Source organism: Brienomyrus brachyistius, unplaced genomic scaffold (assembly GCF_023856365.1).
Source record: "Brienomyrus brachyistius isolate T26 unplaced genomic scaffold, BBRACH_0.4 scaffold32, whole genome shotgun sequence".
NCBI classification, from domain to species: domain Eukaryota; kingdom Metazoa; phylum Chordata; class Actinopteri; order Osteoglossiformes; family Mormyridae; genus Brienomyrus; species Brienomyrus brachyistius.
Window position 1 is genome coordinate 938277 of NW_026042307.1, and position 22687 is coordinate 960963.

Sequence of the window (22687 nt, forward strand, 5' to 3'; positions counted from 1 at the left end):
GGATAAATTTATGAATAGCGATCTCTTGAGCTGCAACCTCTACGGTACTAATTTGCTAATTGAAACACTGGTGAATACACAGTATATAAATGCAACAGCAGGGCACAGCCTGTGTTCCTGTATTCAAATAAACACATAGAAGAACAGCGGTTTATTTGTGATTCTGCTTTAAGTCACACTTGCAAAGAAAGTTATCCATGTGTATAATTCCAGTGGTCTTTCGAAATTAATTATAAATATATGACACCGTTTTAGTTCATTGATGTGTAATTAACTGATTACATCGAAGGTAAGTATCCGACAAGAAATAGGCCGATCTATAGAGAAATATTGAAAACGCGAAAAATCTGAGTTGCAAGAATCAATCAGAGGGGGGCCAGAGCAGTTGGCTACCTCGATCACTGGTGCCTCCCCAGCTCAGTACACCCTCTTTAAAAATGCCCCTTTAGCTCGTTTATAAAGCGCCTGGCGCCCACATATGCGATCCCAGATGTTCCAGCACTCCTCCGTAATTCAGCCAAGCACCACGTACTGCTTGCGCCTAGTGAAACACTCTGGTTCATGATCTTAAAATGATATCATAATGTAACAAATCAATGCTTATATTAGCAGATCAGCACGTTCAGACAGCATACCTGCTCAGATTGATCCGAAGAGTTTGTCACCGCGTAATGCGACGACTGCACGTTCAGCCCGCTCCCCCGTTTAAGATGCGACGCTCGCCGCTCTTTCACCGCTAGGCTGACAGCTGACATGCTTTTCAGATCGCCGTCTTATGCATGTTTTTCATTCAAGGTTAAAGTGCTGGTTTTTATCAGTTGCGTAGACAGCATGACTTCCTGCCTCGCACACGCGCAACGTCATTATTTCTGTTGCAATGCCTGCCGGAGCGTCATAGGGGGCGGAACGGAAATTCAGATTGTCACAGCAGAAGCATAAAAGCTGAACAGCCTACCTCGTCGGAGGGTAATGCGTGGAAAAATGCAGCATAATATTTTTATAATAAAAATGACAAAATAATATAATAAATAATAGAATATATATATTTTCTTAAAGTGAAAGATTATAAAACAACTTGATGGTTGTAAAACTTTAAATTACATTTCTGTAGTATGAGATATTAAGTGACAAGGGAAATATAAGATTTTTGTAGAATCATTTTGCGACTTTGTAAACGTGCAAGGTTAGCAATATTTAAGTTTTACAGTTATTAAACATGACGCCACAGTGGGTAGCACTGATCTCTCAGCATCTATTGCTCATCCCATCTTCGTTCTCCCATCACTTAAAAGACGAGAGCACTAATTTCTTCCCAGACAGATCATGTAAAGTTCGTAATGACATGACAAACGCATTTTACCCTGCCTGGACATCAGGCATGGGGGCAGTTTTCCTACAGTAGAAAGCGTGGGAGAGACATGCAAACCAAACCATACCATACATTACAGCTTAATATATAAGTGCCTTCTAAAAGATACCATGCAAGCAACTAAATAAATACACACCTGAAATATGTAACCTTAATCATATATTTCAGATGTCATATTGATGAGATAAGGATCAGTTTGTTTTCACCTAAATAAATAAACATTCTTTACGTCGACTTTATTTGCCACTATAATCTCATAGCCCAACCCTCACTCACATTCACCTTATTCCTTCTGAGGGTAAAAGGCCCTTAACAGGTATGCCTACTAATCGTGTGTATTGTAATGTGCATTAATGTCATAACTTTTTTATTTTTAGGTCACCCCTAAAAGAAAATCTCTTTTTACAGCCATAAATGTTAACAATTGACTTACATCACCGGCCTACAATCGGTTTACATTCCCAGCCATTCTGGAATATTTCCACGGAGATCTTCTTGAAGCTCCATTTTAAATATAACAACATGAAAAGCCAAACATCTAACCCATCATCAGCATGTCTGATGCCAACTTGCCATGCAGTGTGAGGTTAAGTCCTGGTTATCCGTGACAGGCAGTAAAAGCACATAATCCGGGCTAATCTACCCCGACCGTACGGCAGATCATTCGTGTGAACTTCAAAAGAATCTGTGCATTCTTGTTTTAAACGAATCCCACCCAAGACGCTGGAGTGTTCATTTCCTTTCTTTTTTTAGCCATGTTTCACATCGTCACACTGTCTGCTTTTCTTTGCTCTTTCAGCACTGGCTGCTCCTTATGTCCTTCTCTGTGCACCTGTATTTTCCACGGAGGCAGTGACAGTACTGGCATCAGGTATTTTACCGTTATACTGTATTTAGCCTAGATATAAACAATTTAATCAGCTAGTCATACAAAATTACAAATATTATTATTACCGTCTATATCAAACATTGAAGTGTTACTCTGCGCACTTGATTTGAGAAATGAAAATTTAGAGAATAGTACTGTAGTCCTACGATATGCTTTTATCTTAAAAGGTATTATTTATTTAAGATGATGCTTTTCAAACAGCTAGATGTTTTGAAATATTTGAATTTGATAATGAAGGTAAATTTGGCATCATTATGCTGAGCATAGTGGCAGTGATACAAATGACGTATAGGTCACAAAATGTTACAAATTATGCATGTCATTTATATTTGTAACAAAATGTTACAAATGACGTATAGGTCATTTATATTTGTAACAAAATGTTACGAATGATGTATAGGTCATTTATATTTGTAACAAAATGTCAGCTTAATGTGCTAATGGTCAATGGCAGGCCATCATGAACTTTGAACAGTCTTTGACTTATCAGCCTTTAACTTACAGCCCAGCTGAGACATGCATGCTAGTGTGCTGTAGCTCCGTGGCCATCGTTGCTGGATCACTGCTTGTTTATACCACTGCAACCTTCTACAATTTCATGTTTAATTATATGAAAGATGAATAGCAATAATGAGACTGCATGACAGCATGTATTTTTAGATAACTGTGGCATTTAGCTGAGCGTCTCCTTTGACAGACTATAGGCTGACATTCACCATGCGGGAGCTTCTGGCTGACATCCAGAATCCACATAAAACCCGGCATCCACATAAAGCTGCGTCATTGACATGAGCAGCCTGCGGTTAACATTATTATTCTCTCTCAAGACACCTGAAGACGTGGTAAAAAGAAGGATGGGATGAAAGAGGCGTAATGACTGTAATGGCCTTGTGGGCAGCACTGTAGACGCACACCCCCAGGGTGAGGGTTTCATTCCTGACAGGGGTTTTGTGTGGGGGCAGTGTGTGTGGTTCAAAAGCATTCAATTATGAGTGTGTGTTTGTGTGTGTCCTGTGATGCACTGGCTCCTTGTCCAGCATGTCCCTTGCCTTGTGTCCTGTGTTTCTGGGGATATACATTCTCAGCTCACTGCAGACCTTTTCTGGATAAGCAGTTACGGAAGATGGTTGAATGGACGTTTTATCCTTTGAGCGTCTTTCCTCTATTTTCCCATAGAACTGTGCTGTGCAATAACCCGGACATGTCAGAGATCCCAACCAGCATCCCGGGGGACACTGTCAAGCTACGGGTGGAGAAGACAGGCCTGCGGCGGTTGCCAAGTCGACCTTTCTCCTCCTTGCCCAGCTTACTGTACCTGTGGGTGAGCTACAGTGAGGTGGTCGCCATGGATACGGAAGCTCTTGCCGGCTTGACCGTGCTGCGGGACCTGAGACTGGACGGGAACCTGCTGACGGCCTTCCCCTGGGAGGCGCTGCGGGCCACGCCCCACCTGCATGTGCTCAGCCTGCGCAACAACCGACTGGCGAGCGTGTCCAGCGAGGCTGCTCACTTCCTGAGGAACGTCACCTACCTGGACCTCTCCAGCAACAAGCTGACCACGCTGCCTTCTGATCTTATGGACATCTGGCCTCCCTTCTCCAAAGTGATTGGGGATCCCTCTCAGAAAGTGCTGCTGGGTAACTATGACATCCATGACTGATCTTTGCCCTCCAGAAATTAGCATGTATACTAACCTACAAACTTAATTAAGGTTGATCATTTCAAATGAAGCCAAACTTTAGTGTCATTGCAAAATATGCAGGTGTACAGTGAAATTAAACAGTGTTTATCTGAGACCTTAAAAATGACTTTCATGGAACATAAGGTAAACATACAAGATGACAGATAGATAGATAGATAGATAGATAGATAGATAGATAGATAGATAGATAGATAGATAGATAGATAGATAGATAGATAGATAGATAGATAGATAGATAGATAGATAGATAGATAGATAGATGGATAGATACATACATACATACATGCATACTTACGAACGAAGAGGACTGTAAGTCCAAACTGTGTTCCTTGGGCTCCCGTTTCCTGTCCACAACACCAATTTCTTTTTTCTGCGTGCCAGTTTCGCCCAGTACGACTTCTGGCCGCTACTCCCGCCACGTAGCAGCGTAGCGTGCGTACTCCCGGCATCCTAGTTCTTTGTACTTGCATATACCCTTATAATGATATTGAATAATGACTTACGAACATTTCAAGTTATGAACGGCCGTTCGTAACATAACACATTCGTAAGTAGAGTAGCGTCTGTACAGTTTTAAGCAATGAACAAACAGTGCAGTTATAAAGTACACAGTGTGGGACAGTCCTTGCACTGGTGTGTGCAACTGCACCTTATGAAGTGCACCTTCATAATCCACTCATAGAACATTCATAAGTAGCATTCAAGTACTGTACACCCTAACATCCCTTAACAAACATTACATGATTATACAATTATAATATTTGTATTATTATTTAATGTTTGTTATTAACATATATTACATCTGTTAAGGGCTGTTAGGATGTTAAGGTATCATACATACATACATGATGTTTATGAATGTTTTATGAATACCCAATGAATATATTATGAAGGTGTACTGAATGTTTTATGAATGCAATATAAAAGCATTATGAAGGTGCAGTTAATGTAAAGCGTTACCTTTTATTCTTGCCTATATATGTGTCATTGGGAGCAAGTTGGGGCAAAGCAAAAAAACACTTTCCTTACAGGGAATAATGGAGAATCACCATTTGCTCTGTTTTACAATAAGGAGAAACCAGCAGGCCTGGCGCTTTATGTGCATCTGAGTCTAGCCTCAGGGTCTGGCCATATTCTCAGGGAGAGAAAAAACAGGAGTCAATGTTGCAGGATTATAACAAGGTACAATCATCACCTGACCTCATGCCAAGATATCCACCCCCACCCCCTGATCTTATGCAGGGCAGTAGATCATAAAGATACATTTCTGAAAGCACTGGCTTGAGTAAATAAGTAGATTCCCATAGTCTGAAAGCCTAGAAAACAAATGTCTAAAAGGGGGTTCTGAGGAGGTTCATGAGTTCTTCATACTCACAGTATTTCCAGGGCAGCAGCACTGTGGGAATCACTCGGTAACTCACACCTTTGCTGAGAGACACAGAGATGGGCGGCTGTGTTGGTAATCTGGGTCAGTTAGTTTGATGCTTCACTTAACATCGGAAGGTATAACTACAACAGTTTTCATATTAACATATGCTGTTTCTTATTTGTTCGATAATTGCCCTAATTTTGCAGTTGACTTTAATTTGTTTAGGAAACATGAGCACAGTATATAACCTTGTTTTCCCTATGCTGTCCAACAGCGACTTTACACAAGAACATTAGTGTCCATCTTAACATAATTAGGTACACAGAAAGTTGCCTAGTGTGAGGATTTGCTTTTGAAGTAGCAGGATTGTTTCAATTAGCATGAACAAATTGAAGGTTATTCTTTGTAAGTTATGGCAGCTGTTCACATAATACATTTAATTATAGTTACAAGGACCTGAGGCGTCCAGTTGGGCTTATCTGACAGCCTTTGTTTGCCTTGTGTACCATCTCATTGGCACAGACAGAGGCGATGGTTGTATGCCAATAGTACCTCATCACATGAAACCTGGATCACCCGCCTTGGTTTTCCTTACACTCCAAAGTGGATTAGTGTCCAAATATAGGGACACCAGCTGGTCACCTGGGAATCTTTGATCCACATAATCTTTTTCAGCTCCACATTTCTTGTCCAGGGGTAATGACTGTCAGAAGCTGATCAAGGAATTCTAATAAGGACAAAATCTACCAGACTTCAAAAGAATATGTGAATTTATGTAATAATGAGCAATATGGTGATATTTTATCGTAACCAGCTACAATTATGTCTATAACACACATTTCAAAGGTTTTGCAAGAATCATGATACAGCACTACATTTACTTTTATTTAACAGTCGCTTTTGTCCAAAGTGATGTAGAAGTTTGGTAAATAGTAATGGGGGGGTTAGCACTGTTGCCTCACACCTCTGGGACCCGGGTTCGAGTCTCCGCCTGGGTTACATGTGTGTGGAGTTTTCATGTTCTCCCCATGTCGTCATGGGGTTTCCTCCAGGTACTCCGGTTTCCCCCCACAGTCCAAAAACATGCTGAGGCTAATTGGAGTTGCTAAATCGCCCATAGGTGTGCATGTGAGAGTGAATGGTGTGTGAGTGTGCCCTGTGATGGGCTGGCCCCCCATCCTGGGTTGTTCCCTGCCTCATGCCCATTGCTTCCGGGATAGGCTCCAGACGCCCCGCAACCTATGGGCAACCTAGCAAGTCCAATTAGCCTCAACATGTTTTTGGACTGTGGGGGGAAACCGGAGTACTTGGAGGAAACCCCATGATGACATGGGGAGAACACGCAAACTCCACACACATGTGACCCAGGCAGAGGCTCAATCCTGGGTCCTAGGTAATGAAAATTAATTCAGCTTTAGCAATTTGATGATGCATCTACCTTAATTATTAAAAATTATCGATATCGGTATCATATCGGCGATACTTGCCCTGTATTTACTTGGTATCACATTGATACCAAAACCTGTAGTATCGTACACCATTAGTAAATATCACATTACTGAATACGTCCTGTCGATCAGTCAGTGAGGCATATCTGTTGCTAGGCTAGAAGTTCTCATTCCTGTTCCTGATGTCCCCCCTGCCAGAATGTTTTCATTCCAGCTCCACCTTAGTCAGGTTCAGGTGGTCCTTAATAAGCTAATAATCCAGTTGAAATCAGTGTGAGCTAGAATGAAAACCTTCTGGCAGGGGGGACACCAGGAACAAGAATGAGAACTTCTGGCTTATGCTGAGCTTCCAGTGAATGCCCATTTACAAGTACACTAGCTAACACAATTACAGTAATGAAAGAATTAACACCTAATGCCTGCATATCCAGAGGCTGCTGCAACTGCTACAACAGTAACAGACTGATATGAAATTAAGCAATTTCAGCCTGCATAACATCTCAACGCTGTCTGTACTGTATATCTCACTTTGTTAATTTGTATCAGTTGATCTCAGCTTAGTGACTTCATCTTGAACTAAAAATATAATAGATCCTTTATAACCAGTTAGCTAAAATCAAAAAACAAACTTTACACCGTAAACAGCATGTGGTCCATAGACTTGTGGGGTTTGCTGGCAAATAAATAGTATGTGTCTGATGAGTGGGTTACAGAAAAGGTTCTACTATAATTATGTGTAAATGGTTTGTATTAGCAAAATCAAATGTAGGCCAATCAGATCAGGTCAGGTTGGGGAGTATGCGCTGATGCACCCACCACATGGTGAAACTCTTCGGGATCAAGGCTGGCTACCCCCCAGACAGACACACGGTCCAGTCCCACCCTCCAGAAATGGCCATACATCTGCTGCAGCCAGGTGTTACATGGGCGTCCCCTTGGCCTGGTCCAGCCCCTTGGCTCCTCAGCAACGAGGATCCTGCGAGCCGGATCACCCTTAAGGAAACACGCCACATGACCATAGTGCCGTAACTGACGCTTCCTCACAATGCATGTAATATGTCTCATTCGGGACTCCTCTAGCAACTGCTTGTTTGACACAAATTCAAACCAGCAGTACCCAAGGATTCTCCAAAGAGACAGTACCGATGGAGTTCAGTCTTCATCTCAGCTCACTGGATAGCGTCCATGTCTCACAGCCAAACAGCAAGACAGGGAGCACCAGGACTTTAAAGACTTGGACCTTCATGATTCTTTGTCAAGGATCAAAAATCAAGGAAATCAAGTGCCCTGCCATGGGCTGGCCCCCCATCCTGGATTGTTCCCTGCCTCATGCCCATTGCTTCCGGGATAGGTTCCAGACCCCCCGCGACCCAGTAGGATAAGCGGTTTGGATGGACTTCAGAGGCTCCATTTGCTGCAGAGCCTGAAGAAAGCACATCTTCCACAGCAGCTCTTGGTTAACTTCTACAGGTGCACCATAGAGTCAGTGATCACATACTGCACTACGTGGTACTCTGGTTGCACCTTGGAGAACAGGAAGACCCTGCATCACATGATCAAGTCAGCCCAGCGGATCACTGGCACCCAGCTTCCATCACTGGAAGAACTCCATCACACCCGGTGCAGCTGCAGAGCTGAGAAGATAATCAAGGACCCAACCCACGCTGGACACACTCTTTACACCCCTGCCATCTGGTAGACGGTACAGAACCCTGTACGCACGCACAACCCGGCTGAGGAACAGCTTATACCATACAGCTATCACACTTCTAAATTCAAAGCACTCATCTATGACATTCTGAATGTTTGTGAACTTAAACCTGCTGTAAAGCTCTAATTCTACCTCTGTGAAATTGCTCATGCACTGCACTTTATACAATATCATAACCATTCATGAGTATGATTATATTGCACTAATTTACCAGCACCTATTCACGGTGAATGTGTGTATATATGTGTGTGTGTGTGTGTGTGTGTGTGTGTACATATTTTATTTGGATTTTATTGTAAATTTTATGTATATACTGGCGCTCCAAACGAAATCTTATTGTACTGTTGGCAGTCGTAACCACGTCTGTAAGTTCCTCACACAAGCTGCATGCAAACTCATCAGAAACAGCTTGATCTTGGAGTCTATCCAAGCCCTGCCTCATTCTCCTAGTAGGTGGTAGCCTACTGGATCTAAGCTGAATCTTCAGAGTAGCAACAACAAGTCTGTGGTCTGAATTCACAAACTGGGCACTTCTGTAGACCCTGCAGTTCTGAAGGAGCCTCCAGTGTCTGCCCACGTGGATTTGATCGATATCCTTCACTACACCACCAGCATTAGAGTATCAAGTCCAACAATGCGACTCAGGACGTTGGAACTAGGATCCAGCAAACTTTTCACAAAGTTATGGAAAATGGAGCCACTCTCACCCCGGTCTCCAGACTGACACAATCTTCATAGCCAGCTCTGTCAATGCCTGCGGTTGCATTGCAGTCACCAATGACCAGAGGAGTGTCACCTCGTGGGCACCCAACAACTACTGAGCGAAGTTGTGAGTAAAATGTCTCCCTCAACGAGACATTACTCGCCATGGTCGGAGCATGCACTGAGACAATAAGGACACCCAAGGAGTGCCTTAGATTGAGTCTCATGATAGGTTCGTTGAAAGGAGTGATACCGGATACCAACATCTGCCACAGCAACAGCTACTCCCTGAGAGCAACCAGACCAAAAGTAGGTGCACCCACCTACAGAGGTCTGGCTATTCCCCAGTCCGCGTACCTCAGAGAGTGCCACCACTGAAATGTAGAGTTTACAAAGCCCCCACCCCCCCACCCACAGCAGAGGAAGATGAACATCTTGGCAGAGCGAAGACATTCCACGTGTCTACCCAGATGGGTCGTCTCAAATTGAGACCCAGCAGGCAATGCCTCAGCACCACACCAGCCCTGATTCCCAACAGACCTGACCCTATTAGCTCTCCGACGGTTTTGACTCTTCCACGGATGAGGGTCCCGACGGCTTTCCCCCATCCCCTTCAAGATGTGTGAAGCCTTCCTGTGGGCAGCTGCAGCAGAGCTACTCCTCTGGAGAGCAGAAGGGTATCATGCCTCTTTAGACTGAGCTGTTGTGTTTTATGGTGGCTGGAGAGCCAATCCCGCCACTAACCCCCAAAAATTGCTTCCCTGCAAGTTGGAGGAACGCTTGCAGGGCCATATGCAGTTTTATGTCATACCCAGGACTGATGTAGTAGATATAAATAAGCATTAGCCAGCAGATTCATGTACCTTCCTAGATTAATAGTTTAATCTTGGTTTTTCAATTGTGGGGTGATACTTCAGACTCATTTGTACCTTTTCCCCAACTCCAGGCCTGCAAGATAACCCGTGGTTCTGTGACTGCCGTATCTCCAAGCTCCTGGAGCTGGCTAGGGTGCCAAATATTCAGCTGGTGCTGATGGACACATACCTGGTCTGCAGCGGGCCGGAGAATCTGGCCGGGGTGGCATTCCAGCTAGTGGCACTATCCCGTTGCTTGAAGCCTGCAGTGGTGACCTCCAGGGCACAGCTCATCTCGCTGCTGGGCAGCAATGTGCTGCTGCGTTGTGATGCCACCGGCTACCCCACCCCCAGCCTCTCCTGGTTGCGTGCAGATGGGCTGCCCATCAACACAACAGGTAAAATTACCCCAGAAACCTGAAACCCAGGCATATGCCATCATTGTGCCTCCCACTGGCTCTCAATCCCTAAAAATTAAACTGATTCTCTGGGGATAATCCCCCCCCCCCAAAAAAAACACCATATAGTATGTATATATATATATATGTATTTATCTATATGTATGTCCTTCTTTGTTACAGCAATATTCTGAAATCAGAATGTAGTGTGCAAGACTGTAATCTGCAGATTTTCCTCTGATTGTCTTCTCTGAAACAGTTGTCCAGGAGTCTCCAGGCAATGGAATACGATGGTCCATAATTAGCCTGAATGCGGTTTTGTACAAGGATGCAGGTGAATACCGCTGTAAGGCTAAGAACGTGGTGGGGTCATCTGAGGCCTCGATCACCCTGACTGTAGCTGGTGTAATCTCCACTAACATCCCCAAAGCAAAGCCGGCTTCACATGACGAAACTTGGACATTCTCCATCCCGGTGACAGACCCCAAGTCTACGGCAACCAGACCCACTGGGGTTGGCTTCACCCTATCACCTGGTCCTAGTGACAGGACAGCCCCAAGCATCAGAAGCCAGCAGGAGGGTCTCTTAGAGAGCGAGGTGGTGGGCAAGGTGCAGGAAAGAGGAGCTTTCAGGAAGCCATCACAGAGTGGCAAGAACAAGAAGGCATCCAGTGCCACCTTCTCCACAAGCCGAAGTTATGCTGTCAAAAACATCCGGGCGGTAGAAGAGACAGCCAACAGTGTGACGCTGCTTTGGAGCACAGATGGAGCTCAGGATGGCGCTCTGGTTTCTGTAGTATATTCTTCATATGAGGACAAGGAGAAACAGATGGTTAAGACTGAGGTTGGGAAAGGCAAGCTGGTACTGATGGGCCTCAAGCCACAGATGAAGTACACAGTGTGCCTCGTCACCAATGGACAGCCACAGAAAAGCCCATGCATCAGTTTCTCCACCAGGGCCGCCAACGTGGGCGTGAGCCTGGGCTGGATGTTTGCCGTGGCCGGTGCCGTCGCCTGTGCTGTAGCACTGTCTCTGTCCGGCCTCCTTCTCCACCGCTGCCTGTCTTCCTTCTGCGGCAGTAGTGCGGGATCTGATGACGAGGATCTCTCCAAAGATACCTACGTGAATTTCGAGACGGTGTCATTAAAACAGAGGACGCTTGGAAGTCAGGTGGGCGAGCTGTGGACCCGACAGCAGACGCAGGAGTCCGAGAGGATGCTGCTGTGCTCCCAGTCCAGCACTGACTCAATGCTCACATTCAGGAGTGACTTTTCTAGAGCTGAGTACCCATGTTAGCAAGAGGATGCCAGCCAAGACCGCAGCAAAGATGGAGCTACTACCACCGAGACATTCAACTGTTGCCATAATTGTGCCCTTGAGAAGTAAGTGGGCTATCACGCGTCAGTCAAAAATGAGTTTAGTGTCCAATATTAATTATTGAGGGTTTATGTATCTTTTAAATATACCAAAGATGTATATCAATTGTAGGGTATAGACACTGATTTTTTGAAAAAATTTCAACTTTGCAGCTCATTTTCTCAAAACTTTGTTTTTGTGGGATAGCCCACTTTACCTCTCAGGGGCACACTTGTGATGGATGGCTTATTTTTATTGTGTTATTTTAAATCAAAGGGTAAATCTGAAAGGGCACATTGTAAATATAGCTGTAAAAATTATAAATATGTTAAATACAGTGTTAGCCACCTTATCTTGTTTGAAACCTGTCCGAAATCTGATTTAACAGCTTTTAACGTTAGACCTTTCCAGTGTTAGTGGAATAACTGAGACATTAAAAGCTGCTACACCTGGTCATGCAGTAAATGAGACGGCAGCAGAATTTGCACACGGCTCCAGAGGTGCAGAGTCTGTAACTTCTCCGTATTTCTTTCTTCTGTAGTCAGCTGACTGTCACTGTGAAAGATTGCATAGTATAGTCATTTTTACTCAGCAACAGTAACATACAATTGAAAAAATCAGGGTCGGCTTGTCCTGGGAGCAACTGACCTTGCTCAGTAGCCCAAAGTGACACTGAACAGGATCTGAACCCACGACTGTTAGGGTTATCTTCTTCTAAAGATACGCTGGAAACAAACCAGTCTCTGAACACAGAACAACACGCACAGCTGTGATGATCTTTTCCTTGCTGCAAGGGAAGCCCGGTCCTGACCTCGAGGTGTCAGCCTCTCAGTCGAACTCAGCCAACTTCGAAAGAGGAACTCCCCTCGCAGTGTCTTTTATTGAGGTACACAAACAGGATATGCAACGGACATTGAACATTGTTTATCACCCTGTATGGGGTGGAAATATTCAAGCGACAGTTCTTAAGCAGTGTTATTGCTAAATTAAGATCAAGCTGCTGTAGGGTGTTGTTTCCAAGTGTCTAGCAAAATGACAATAAAAAAGTACATATTTCTCTAACATTTCCCTCCGGTTTGTCATCTTCTTCACTCCATGTCTTAACCTTCAGGTAATGTATCATCTGCGTTTAACAGTTTCAGTACATCCTTCATCTAGACAGAAGTAAGAGTTTGATGATCAGGATCTATCTGAGTCAACAATGTATATGATAGAAATGTGTTGGCAATGGTTTTCTGAATCAGCATCCGAATACATGGTATGACTCAAGGAAAGAAGCAACAGGTTAATAACAAAATAGCAATTATAGGCATCAGAATTTTAAACAGCAATTGCCACCATGTTCCGGAAGGAAACCAAGCCTACAAGTCCCAACCGGTGAGTGAAGTTCCTTCCGTATGTTTCTTAACATATGCTTGTAAGTCATTAAGTTGTTGAAGGGCGTCGTGAATTTTTCCTCCATCCTTATATTCGTCTGGAATGTAGGTGCAGCAGGTGTCGCCTATGAGTTTGCACACTCCTCCTTGGGATGTAGTGAGGAGATCTAGCACTAGGTGCTTCTGCAACACCATATTCCCTATCTGTTGTTGCTCCTTTGCAATGGCTTTACTGAGGTCCAGATACGCCATTTTAGGGGCACTCCTGTGTCCACAGTCAGCCCCAGCCAGTTGAATTGCGTCTTAGGCACAACATCTCGCTTTCGTCGGGTGTGCCTACTAGGATGATGGTGAATGCTGGTCATAAAAAACACATGATCAGACAGTTTCACAAGAGCACAAAGTCCTCCCCAATTTTCTGGTAGGGACAGAAATGCCTTTTGACCGCATAACCAATACCAATCTGCCAACATTAATTTGTGGAATCCCCATGTGGGTAATGTGAGTGGTTTCCCACTTTCTGCTGAGCGTTACTCACTCCCCAACGGGAGAGAAGTCTCAGGAAGAGCAACCCTTTCCAGGCCATATTAATGAACGTGGTTCAGATGATTTCTTCACCGGGTTGAGACCAGAGCGTCCTATTGACCTCTCCACCCTTTGTTACCGGACTTCCACCACTTCTCGTCGGTGGCCTGGAAATGTACTACCTTCTTACAGTGGGATTGGTGTATCCACGTAGGTCATTCAGCTATCTTGATGGCGGTTGGAGTGGTCAGCAGTACTTCGTAAGGTCCCTTGTCACTATATATCACTTCTGGAGTCCCGTGCTCAGGGATAATGTTTTTGCTTGTGGCCTTTGCCATTACGAGTACGTCGGCTTTCCTGGAGGGTATGATTTCTACCCATTTTGAGAATGGACAGATTAACGCAAGGCAATACTTATAGCCTTGGCAGTTCGACAATTCGATGAAATCCATGTGTAGTACCTGAAACGGGTATTCTGCCTGAGGAAAGAATCATCGTTTAGGTCTGACGTTTCCTTTTGACTTAAGTACAAAAAATTTTTTTTTAAATATTGAAATTTGGTGCATAGAAATGCTTTTCTATTATTGCGACCATCCCTCCTGTTGAGACATGACAAAGCCCATGGCTCAATATCGTGGCTAATTTGTATAAGTTTTTCGGGAGGATTGGTTTGTTTCGAATGACGTACAGGTTCTCACTTAACTGGGCACCTTGTTGGAGCCACCTTTTCTTTTCCGTGTCTGTGGCACTTGTCTGCCTGTCTATCAGAATCTCTCTGGAGATTGGCATTTTTTCCTCTTCTGAGAGGAAGACGTGTGCATCATGCTGACCCTTTGCAACCTCCTTTGCTGTCTGATCAGTGAAAGCATTTCCTAATGAAACTGGATCCTTTCCGGTAGTGTGGGCGGCACATTTGCAGACTGCAATTTGTCTAGGGAGTTTAACCGCTCGGAGCAGCTGCTTTAATAAATCCGGCTCGAAGGACCAAGATGTCAGAGTTATCTTCTTCTAAAGATACGCTGGAAACAAACCAGTCTCTGAACACAGAACAACATGCACAGCTGTGATGATCTTTTACTTGCTGCAAGGGAAGTCCGGTCCTGACCTCGAGGTGTCAGCCTCTCAGTCGACCTCAGCCAACTTCGAAAGAGGAACTCCCCTCGCAGCATCTTTTATTGAGGTACACAAACAGGATATGCAACGGACATTGAACATTGTTTATCACCCTATATGGGGTGGAAATATTCAAGCGACAGTTCTTAAGCAGTGTTATTGCTAAATTAAGATCAAGCTGCTGCAGGGTGTTGTTTCCAAGCGTCTAGCAAAATGACAATAAAAAAAGTACATATTTCTCTAACAACGACCTTCTAATCACCAGCAGATTCCCAAGCCACACAATACGCTGAATGCTCTGATGGCACCGTGATTTACCTTAGGAGAGGAGGGTAAAGTCACAACTCATAATAACGTTCTGCCCCTAGTTTTGTTTATGATAAGGTAATCACGTTAGCTGTGTATTTTTTTCTGTCATTACTCAGCGTGTGGTATATTCAAGTTTGTGTCCATAAATATTTTTAATATATTCCAGCCGACATTGAAAGATAATTGTCACGCCCACACCACCAGGTGCACGGCGTTAAGGGTGATGAACAGGAACATATAAACAGCCAAACAACCCCTCATCCTTGCGAAGTATTGAGCCAATGTTTACATGCCATACTGAGCGTTTTCTTGTCCTACGTCTTCCCCTACTACCGAACCCTCTCTGTTTACCTTTTGTCCATTCCTTAACCTCCTTCCTTTTCCGTTCCAGGCCCATTCCCGATCCTGACCCGCCTGTCCCGCTGAGCCCGGCACGTTTCGTCCCCACTCCCCTGTGTGGTCCCGTCTCGTGCTTCTGTGTAGGACTGACCACCCGGCTACTGACCTTCTCGCCCGTCCACCGACTTCGCTTCTTGAACGTCCCTTCCAGTACTTGTGCTTCTTCAGAGCAAATAAACCAGATGCTGGTTTGCAACCCTGGACCCTTGTCTTTCTGTCCTAGGCCGCCTGACAGAATACTTCGCCTGGCAGAAATGGATACAGCGAGCCGCGCTGCTCTGGAGGAGCGCCTGTCCAACGTGGAACAGCTCCTCGCGGCCCAGGCTGTTCAAACTCCCCTGCCGGTATCTCCACCCCGCTCGGCGGCCGTCGCTCCTATTGCTGTACCGGAACGGTACGACGGAAACCCTGACCAGTGCAGGGGGTTTTTGATGCAGTGTGGCATCTACGTGGAGGAGCATCCAGAGATGTTTCACACCCAATCGGCCGAAGTTCGATTCGTCATCTCCCTTCTAACTGGGCGCGCACGGGAGTGGGCGACCGCGCTGTGGGCCAACCAAAGCCCCATTATCGAATCCACCCGGGACTTTCACCGGGCGCTGGTGGAAGTGTTTGATCACCCGGCAGTGGGGCGTCGGCCAGGCGATCGCCTCCTCGACTGCCGTCAGGGAAATCGCTCCGCGGCAGATTACTTTCTGGAATTCCGCACCATCGCCGCGGGGCTCGCCTGGACGGACGATACGTTCCTGACAATATTCCGCCGGGGGTTAAACCAGGACTTGCAAGATGAGCTCGCCTTGCGAGGGGAAGCTCTCTCTTTTGACGAGTTCGTCCGGCTAGCAGTCCGATTGGACAACACCGTCAGGGATCGACATTATGCGGAAGCTCGCCGAATGCCCCCGAGTCAGAGCCCCGAGCCGACGGAGCCTATGCAACTCGGAAGATCCCCTCTTTCCGCAACCGAACGCCGAAGGAGGACCCAGGGAGGGCTCTGCCTCTATTGCGGCAATGCTGGACACACCATCCGGCTCTGCCCCGTCCGTCCGCACCGAGAGGAGGAGACTCCACCGGTAGGTGAACCGCCGATTGTTCAATCCGCCCGGCGACAGCTCACGGTTCCGGTAATTATGGGGTCTCAGGGGAGAGGGATCTCTATCCAAGCACTGGTGGACAGCAGGGCGGCGGGGAGTTTTATAGATCGGGCCCTCGCTCGGCAGCTCGGGTTGCCGCTGCGAAAGCTAGCCAGACCGATCTCAGTCCTGGTAGTGACGGGAGAAAGGATTAAAGAGGGAACAGTTCATTTCTGCACGTATCCTTTCACACTGCGCGTTGGAGCTCTGCACACAGAGGAGATTGCTGTGTATGTCCTCCCTCAAGCTAAGGACCCCCTAATTCTGGGGTACCCTTGGTTGGTGCGCCATAATCCCACGCTAGATTGGAGAACAGGGGAGCTTACCTCATGGTCCCCCACATGTATGTCCTCCTGCATGACGGTGCCTTGTCGGACCTCCAGTGTGGAGAGCCCCGAACCGGAGGATCCTAGTCAAATTCCGGAAGAGTATCAGGATTACGGGGATGTGTTCAGCAAGGCGCGGGCCTTCACGCTTCCTCCACACAGAGACTGTGATTGTGCCATCGAGATCCTGGAGGGGGCAACACCTACCAAGGGATGATTATACCCCATCTCCCTACAGGAGGAGCAATCATTGGACTATTACATCCAGGAGGGGCTCAAGCAGGGGATCATCCAGCCATCCACCTCTCCAATGACGTCCGGGTTTTTCTTTATAAAAAAAAGGATGGGGGACTCCGGCCGTGTATTGATTACAGGGGCCTGAACGCCATCACTGTAAAGAGGAGAGAGCCTCTACCCTTGATCCCTTCCTCCCTCGAACAGCTGCGAGAGGCTAGGATCTTTACTAAGCTCGACCTTCGAAGTGCTTATAATCTGATTCGGATTAAGAGGGGGGACGAGTGGAAGACCTCCTTCGTTACTAGTAAGGGGCAATATGAGTACTGCGTGATGCCCTATCGGCTAGCTAATAGCCCCTCTATTTTCCAGGCTTTTATGAATCAGGTGTTTAGGGACCTCATTCATCGTTTTTTAGTTGTCTATGTTGATGATATCCTGATCTACTCTCCAGATAAGGAATCCCACATCCAGCATGTCCGCCAGGTGGTGCAGCGACTAAGGGAGCACCACCTGTTCGCCAAGGGGGAGAAATGTGAATTTCACCAACCCCGGGTCCAGTTCTTAGGCTACATCATAGGCCAGGGGACCATAGCCATGGAAGAGCGGAAGGTAGCTGCTATCCGCGACTGGTTAAGACCTCGTACTCTCAAAAAACTACAGCGGTTCTTGGGGTTTGCGAATTTCTATCGTCGCTTTATACGCAACTTCAGCCAAGTAGCAGCTCCACTAACGGCCCTAACCCAGGGTCCCCCTGCACGGCTGTCCTGGTCGCCGGAGGCAGAGGCCGCCTTCGTGAGGCTAAAAGAGGCATTCTGTTCAGCTCCTGTTCTCGCCCATCCTCAACCCGACCTCCCTTTTGAGGTAGAAGTGGATGCTTCCGAAGCTGGGGTAGGGGCAGTCCTAATACAAAAGGACCCCCAGACAGGGAAACGGCACCCTTGCGCCTACTTCTCTAAGAAGCTGACCGCAGCAGAACACAACTACCCCGTGGGGGAGAGGGAGTTACTGGCCATCCGTCTAGCCCTAGAGGAATGGAGGCACTGGCTGGAGGGAGCACGCCATCCCTTCTTAGTGCTCGCAGATCATCATAATCTGGAGTACCTCCAGTCAGCTAAACGCCTCTCAGCTCGTCAATCCCGTTGGGCACAGTGGTTTTCACGGTTTTCGTTTCAGGTCCAGTATCTACCAGGGAGCCGAAACGTCAAAGCAGACGCTCTCTCACGTCAGTTCGATCCCCCTTCCTGCCCGGAAAGGACCGACCCCATCCTGAGTACCTTATGTTTCGCGGCCACTATAACCTGGGATCTAGAGGAGAACATCCGTCGGGAGAACGAGGGGAGGACCCCTCCCCCCGGCTGTCCGCCGGTGGTCCAATTCGTCACTCGTGAGTATCGCAGTGCACTACTCCTCTGGCTGCACTCCCAGCGAGGAACGGGACACCCGGGAGTGGCAGCGACCCAGCACTTGGTCTCACGCCGATACTGGTGGCCCCGTTGGAGACAGCAGGTGCAGGAGTTTGTGGAGTCCTGCCCCGAGTGCGCCCAAGCAAAGACACCGCCCCAAGCGCCAGCAGGTCTACTGGTTCCCTTGCAGACCCCCGCTCGTCCGTGGATCCACATTGCCATGGACTTTATTACGGAGCTCCCCCGGTCGGCTGGAAAAACTGCTATCCTAACCATAGTAGACCGCTTCTCTAAAATGTGCCGGCTGGTCTCGCTCCCAAAGCTTCCCACGGCCACAGAACTAGCGGAGATCATCATTGAGAACCTCTTTAGGTACTACGGGCTCCCCGAGGACATCGTTAGTGACCCGGGACCCCAGTTTAACTCTCGAGTGTTTAAAGAAATATGTCATAAGCTTAACATCACCCTTGGCCTCTCCTCAGCATACCATCCTCAGTCAAACGGCTTGGCCGAGCGGACAAACCAAGAGGTGGCCAAAGCCCTACGTCTGATGTGCTGGACCAACCCCTCCGAATGGGCAACTCACCTCGTTTGGGCAGAATACGCCCTCAACACTCGGGTGAGTCCAGTTCCTCACCTCTCACCCTTCCAGTGTGTCCTAGGGCACCAACCCAGGCTGTTCCCGTGGGACTCTCCGGAGGGGCCAGTCCCTACAGTGGAGGACTGGTACCATCGGAGCCGCCAGACGTGGAAACGAGTCCAACGAGCCCTGCAGGAGCAGGCTAAAACACGAAAGACTCAAGCGGACCGAAGACGTCGCTCTGGACCCACCTATCGGGTGGGCCAACTGGTGTGGCTCTCTACGAGGAACCTCCGCATACCTGGGTGTCGGAAACTAACTGCTCGTTTCATCGGTCCCTTCCGCATCTTGCGTTGGGTGGGACCAGTGGCGTTCCGTCTCCAGCTGCCAAAGGTATATCGTATCTGCCCCACCTTCCATATGTCTCTCCTGAAGCCGGTCAAGTACAGTCCCCTGCGTCCAGAAGCTCCGCTAGTGGTGGAACCCCCCCTGTCCATGCCGGAGGAGTGTCCCTCCGACCGCATTCGCTCTCTTCTTGACTCCCGCCGATGTAGGGGCCGCCTGTACTATCTCGCCGACTGGGAAGGTGGGACGGCAGAAGAACGCAGCTGGCTGCCCTCCAATGCCATTCCCGACCCGGAGCTCGTAGCCGCCTTTCACCTCGCCCACCCTGCCCGTCCCGCTCCTCGTCCGCGGGGGCGTCCCCGCAAGTGGCCCCGGCCTCCAGGTGGCGGCCGTCGGGGGGGGGGGGGGGGGTACTGTCACGCCCACACCACCAGGTGCACGGCGTTAAGGGTGATGAACAGGAACATATAAACAGCCAAACAACCCCTCATCCTTGCGAAGTATTGAGCCAATGTTTACATGCCATACTGAGCGTTTTCTTGTCCTACGTCTTCCCCTACTACCGAACCCTCTCTGTTTACCTTTTGTCCATTCCTTAACCTCCTTCCTTTTCCGTTCCAGGCCCATTCCCGATCCTGACCCGCCTGTCCCGCTGAGCCCGGCACGTTTCGTCCCCACTCCCCTGTGTGGTCCCGTCTCGTGCTTCTGTGTAGGACTGACCACCCGGCTACTGACCTTCTCGCCCGTCCACCGACTTCGCTTCTTGAACGTCCCTTCCAGTACTTGTGCTTCTTCAGAGCAAATAAACCAGACGCTGGTTTGCAACCCTGGACCCTTGTCTTTCTGTCCTAGGCCGCCTGACAGAATACTTCGCCTGGCAGAAATGGATACAGCGAGCCGCGCTGCTCTGGAGGAGCGCCTGTCCAACGTGGAACAGCTCCTCGCGGCCCAGGCTGTTCAAACTCCCCTGCCGGTATCTCCACCCCGCTCGGCGGCCGTCGCTCCTATTGCTGTACTGGAACGGTACGACGGAAACCCTGACCAGTGCAGGGGGTTTTTGATGCAGTGTGGCATCTACGTGGAGGAGCATCCAGAGATGTTTCACACCCAATCGGCCAAAGTTCGATTCGTCATCTCCCTTCTAACTGGGCGCGCACGGGAGTGGGCGACCGCGCTGTGGGCCAACCAAAGCCCCATTATCGAATCCACCCGGGACTTTCACCGGGCGCTGGTGGAAGTGTTTGATCACCCGGCAGTGGGGCGTCGGCCAGGCGATCGCCTCCTCGACTGCCGTCAGGGAAATCGCTCCGCGGCAGATTACTTTCTGGAATTCCACACCATCGCCGCGGGGCTCGCCTGGACGGACGATACGTTCCTGACAATATTCCGCCGGGGGTTAAACCAGGACTTGCAAGATGAGCTCGCCTTGCGAGGGGAAGCTCTCTCTTTTGACGAGTTCGTCCGGCTAGCAGTCCGATTGGACAACACCGTCAGGGATCGACATTATGCGGAAGCTCGCCGAATGCCCCCGAGTCAGAGCCCCGAGCCGACGGAGCCTATGCAACTCGGAAGATCCCCTCTTTCCGCAACCGAACGCCGAAGGAGGACCCAGGGAGGGCTCTCCCTCTATTGCGGCAATGCTGGACACACCATCCGGCTCTGCCCCGTCCGTCCGCACCGAGAGGAGGAGACTCCACCGGTAGGTGAACCGCCGATTGTTCAATCCGCCCGGCGACAGGTCACGGTTCCGGTGATTATGGGGTCTCAGGGGAGAGGGATCTCTATCCAAGCACTGGTGGACAGCAGGGCGGCGGGGAGTTTTATAGATCGGGCCCTCGCTCGGCAGCTCGGGTTGCCGCTGCGAAAGCTAGCCAGACCGATCTCAGTCCTGGGAGTGACGGGAGAAAGGATTAAAGAGGGAACAGTTCATTTCTGCACGTATCCTTTCACACTGCGCGTTGGAGCTCTGCACACAGAGGAGATTGCTGTGTATGTCCTCCCTCAAGCTAAGGACCCCCTAATTCTGGGGTACCCTTGGTTGGTGCGCCATAATCCCACGCTAGACTGGAGAACAGGGGAGCTTACCTCATGGTCCCCCACATGTATGTCCTCCTGCATGACGGTGCCTTGTCGGACCTCCAGTGTGGAGAGCCCCGAACCGGAGGATCCTAGTCAAATTCCGGAAGAGTATCAGGATTACGGGGATGTGTTCAGCAAGGCGCGGGCCTTCACGCTTCCTCCACACAGAGACTGTGATTGTGCCATCGAGATCCTGGAGGGGGCAACACCTACCAAGGGATGATTATACCCCATCTCCCTACAGGAGGAGCAATCATTGGACTATTACATCCAGGAGGGGCTCAAGCAGGGGATCATCCAGCCATCCACCTCTCCAATGACGTCCGGGTTTTTCTTTATAAAAAAAAGGATGGGGGACTCCGGCCGTGTATTGATTACAGGGGCCTGAACGCCATCACTGTAAAGAGGAGAGAGCCTCTACCCTTGATCCCTTCCTCCCTCGAACAGCTGCGAGAGGCTAGGATCTTTACTAAGCTCGACCTTCGAAGTGCTTATAATCTGATTCGGATTAAGAGGGGGGACGAGTGGAAGACCTCCTTCGTTACTAGTAAGGGGCAATATGAGTACTGCGTGATGCCCTATCGGCTAGCTAATAGCCCCTCTATTTTCCAGGCTTTTATGAATCAGGTGTTTAGGGACCTCATTCATCGTTTTTTAGTTGTCTATGTTGATGATATTCTGATCTACTCTCCAGATAAGGAATCCCACATCCAGCATGTCCGCCAGGTGGTGCAGCGACTAAGGGAGCACCACCTGTTCGCCAAGGGGGAGAAATGTGAATTTCACCAACCCCGGGTCCAGTTCTTAGGCTACATCATAGGCCAGGGGACCATAGCCATGGAAGAGCGGAAGGTAGCTGCTATCCGCGACTGGTTAAGACCTCGTACTCTCAAAAAACTACAGCGGTTCTTGGGGTTTGCGAATTTCTATCGTCGCTTTATACGCAACTTCAGCCAAGTAGCAGCTCCACTAACGGCCCTAACCCAGGGTCCCCCTGCACGGCTGTCCTGGTCGCCGGAGGCAGAGGCCGCCTTCGTGAGGCTAAAAGAGGCATTCTGTTCAGCTCC

At 48.3% G+C, this 22687-nt stretch overlaps 1 protein-coding gene across 1 annotated transcript; it reads left to right on the forward strand.

Annotated features, from left to right (window-relative positions):
* The first annotated feature begins 1923 nt into the window (after positions 1-1923).
* LOC125721085 (leucine-rich repeat, immunoglobulin-like domain and transmembrane domain-containing protein 3) lies at positions 1924-15874 on the forward strand. The gene is made up of 6 exons (XM_048997020.1): positions 1924-1955; positions 2169-2240; positions 3435-3895; positions 10137-10442; positions 10702-12909; positions 15744-15874. Exons 1-5 carry the CDS (start codon positions 1924-1926, stop codon positions 11736-11738), a joined length of 1908 nt encoding a protein of 635 aa, XP_048852977.1. The 3' UTR covers positions 11739-12909; positions 15744-15874.
* Positions 15875-22687: the final 6813 nt, after the last annotated feature.

Coding starts and splice junctions, on each gene's coding strand:
- LOC125721085 (XM_048997020.1), top strand. CDS start 1,924: ATGTCTGATGCCAACTTGCCATGCAGTGTGAG. Junction 1,956..2,168: donor AACTTGCCATGCAGTGTGAG/GTTAAGTCCTGG, acceptor TTGCTCTTTCAG/CACTGGCTGCTCCTTATGTC. Junction 10,443..10,701: donor GCTGCCCATCAACACAACAG/GTAAAATTACCC, acceptor TCTCTGAAACAG/TTGTCCAGGAGTCTCCAGGC.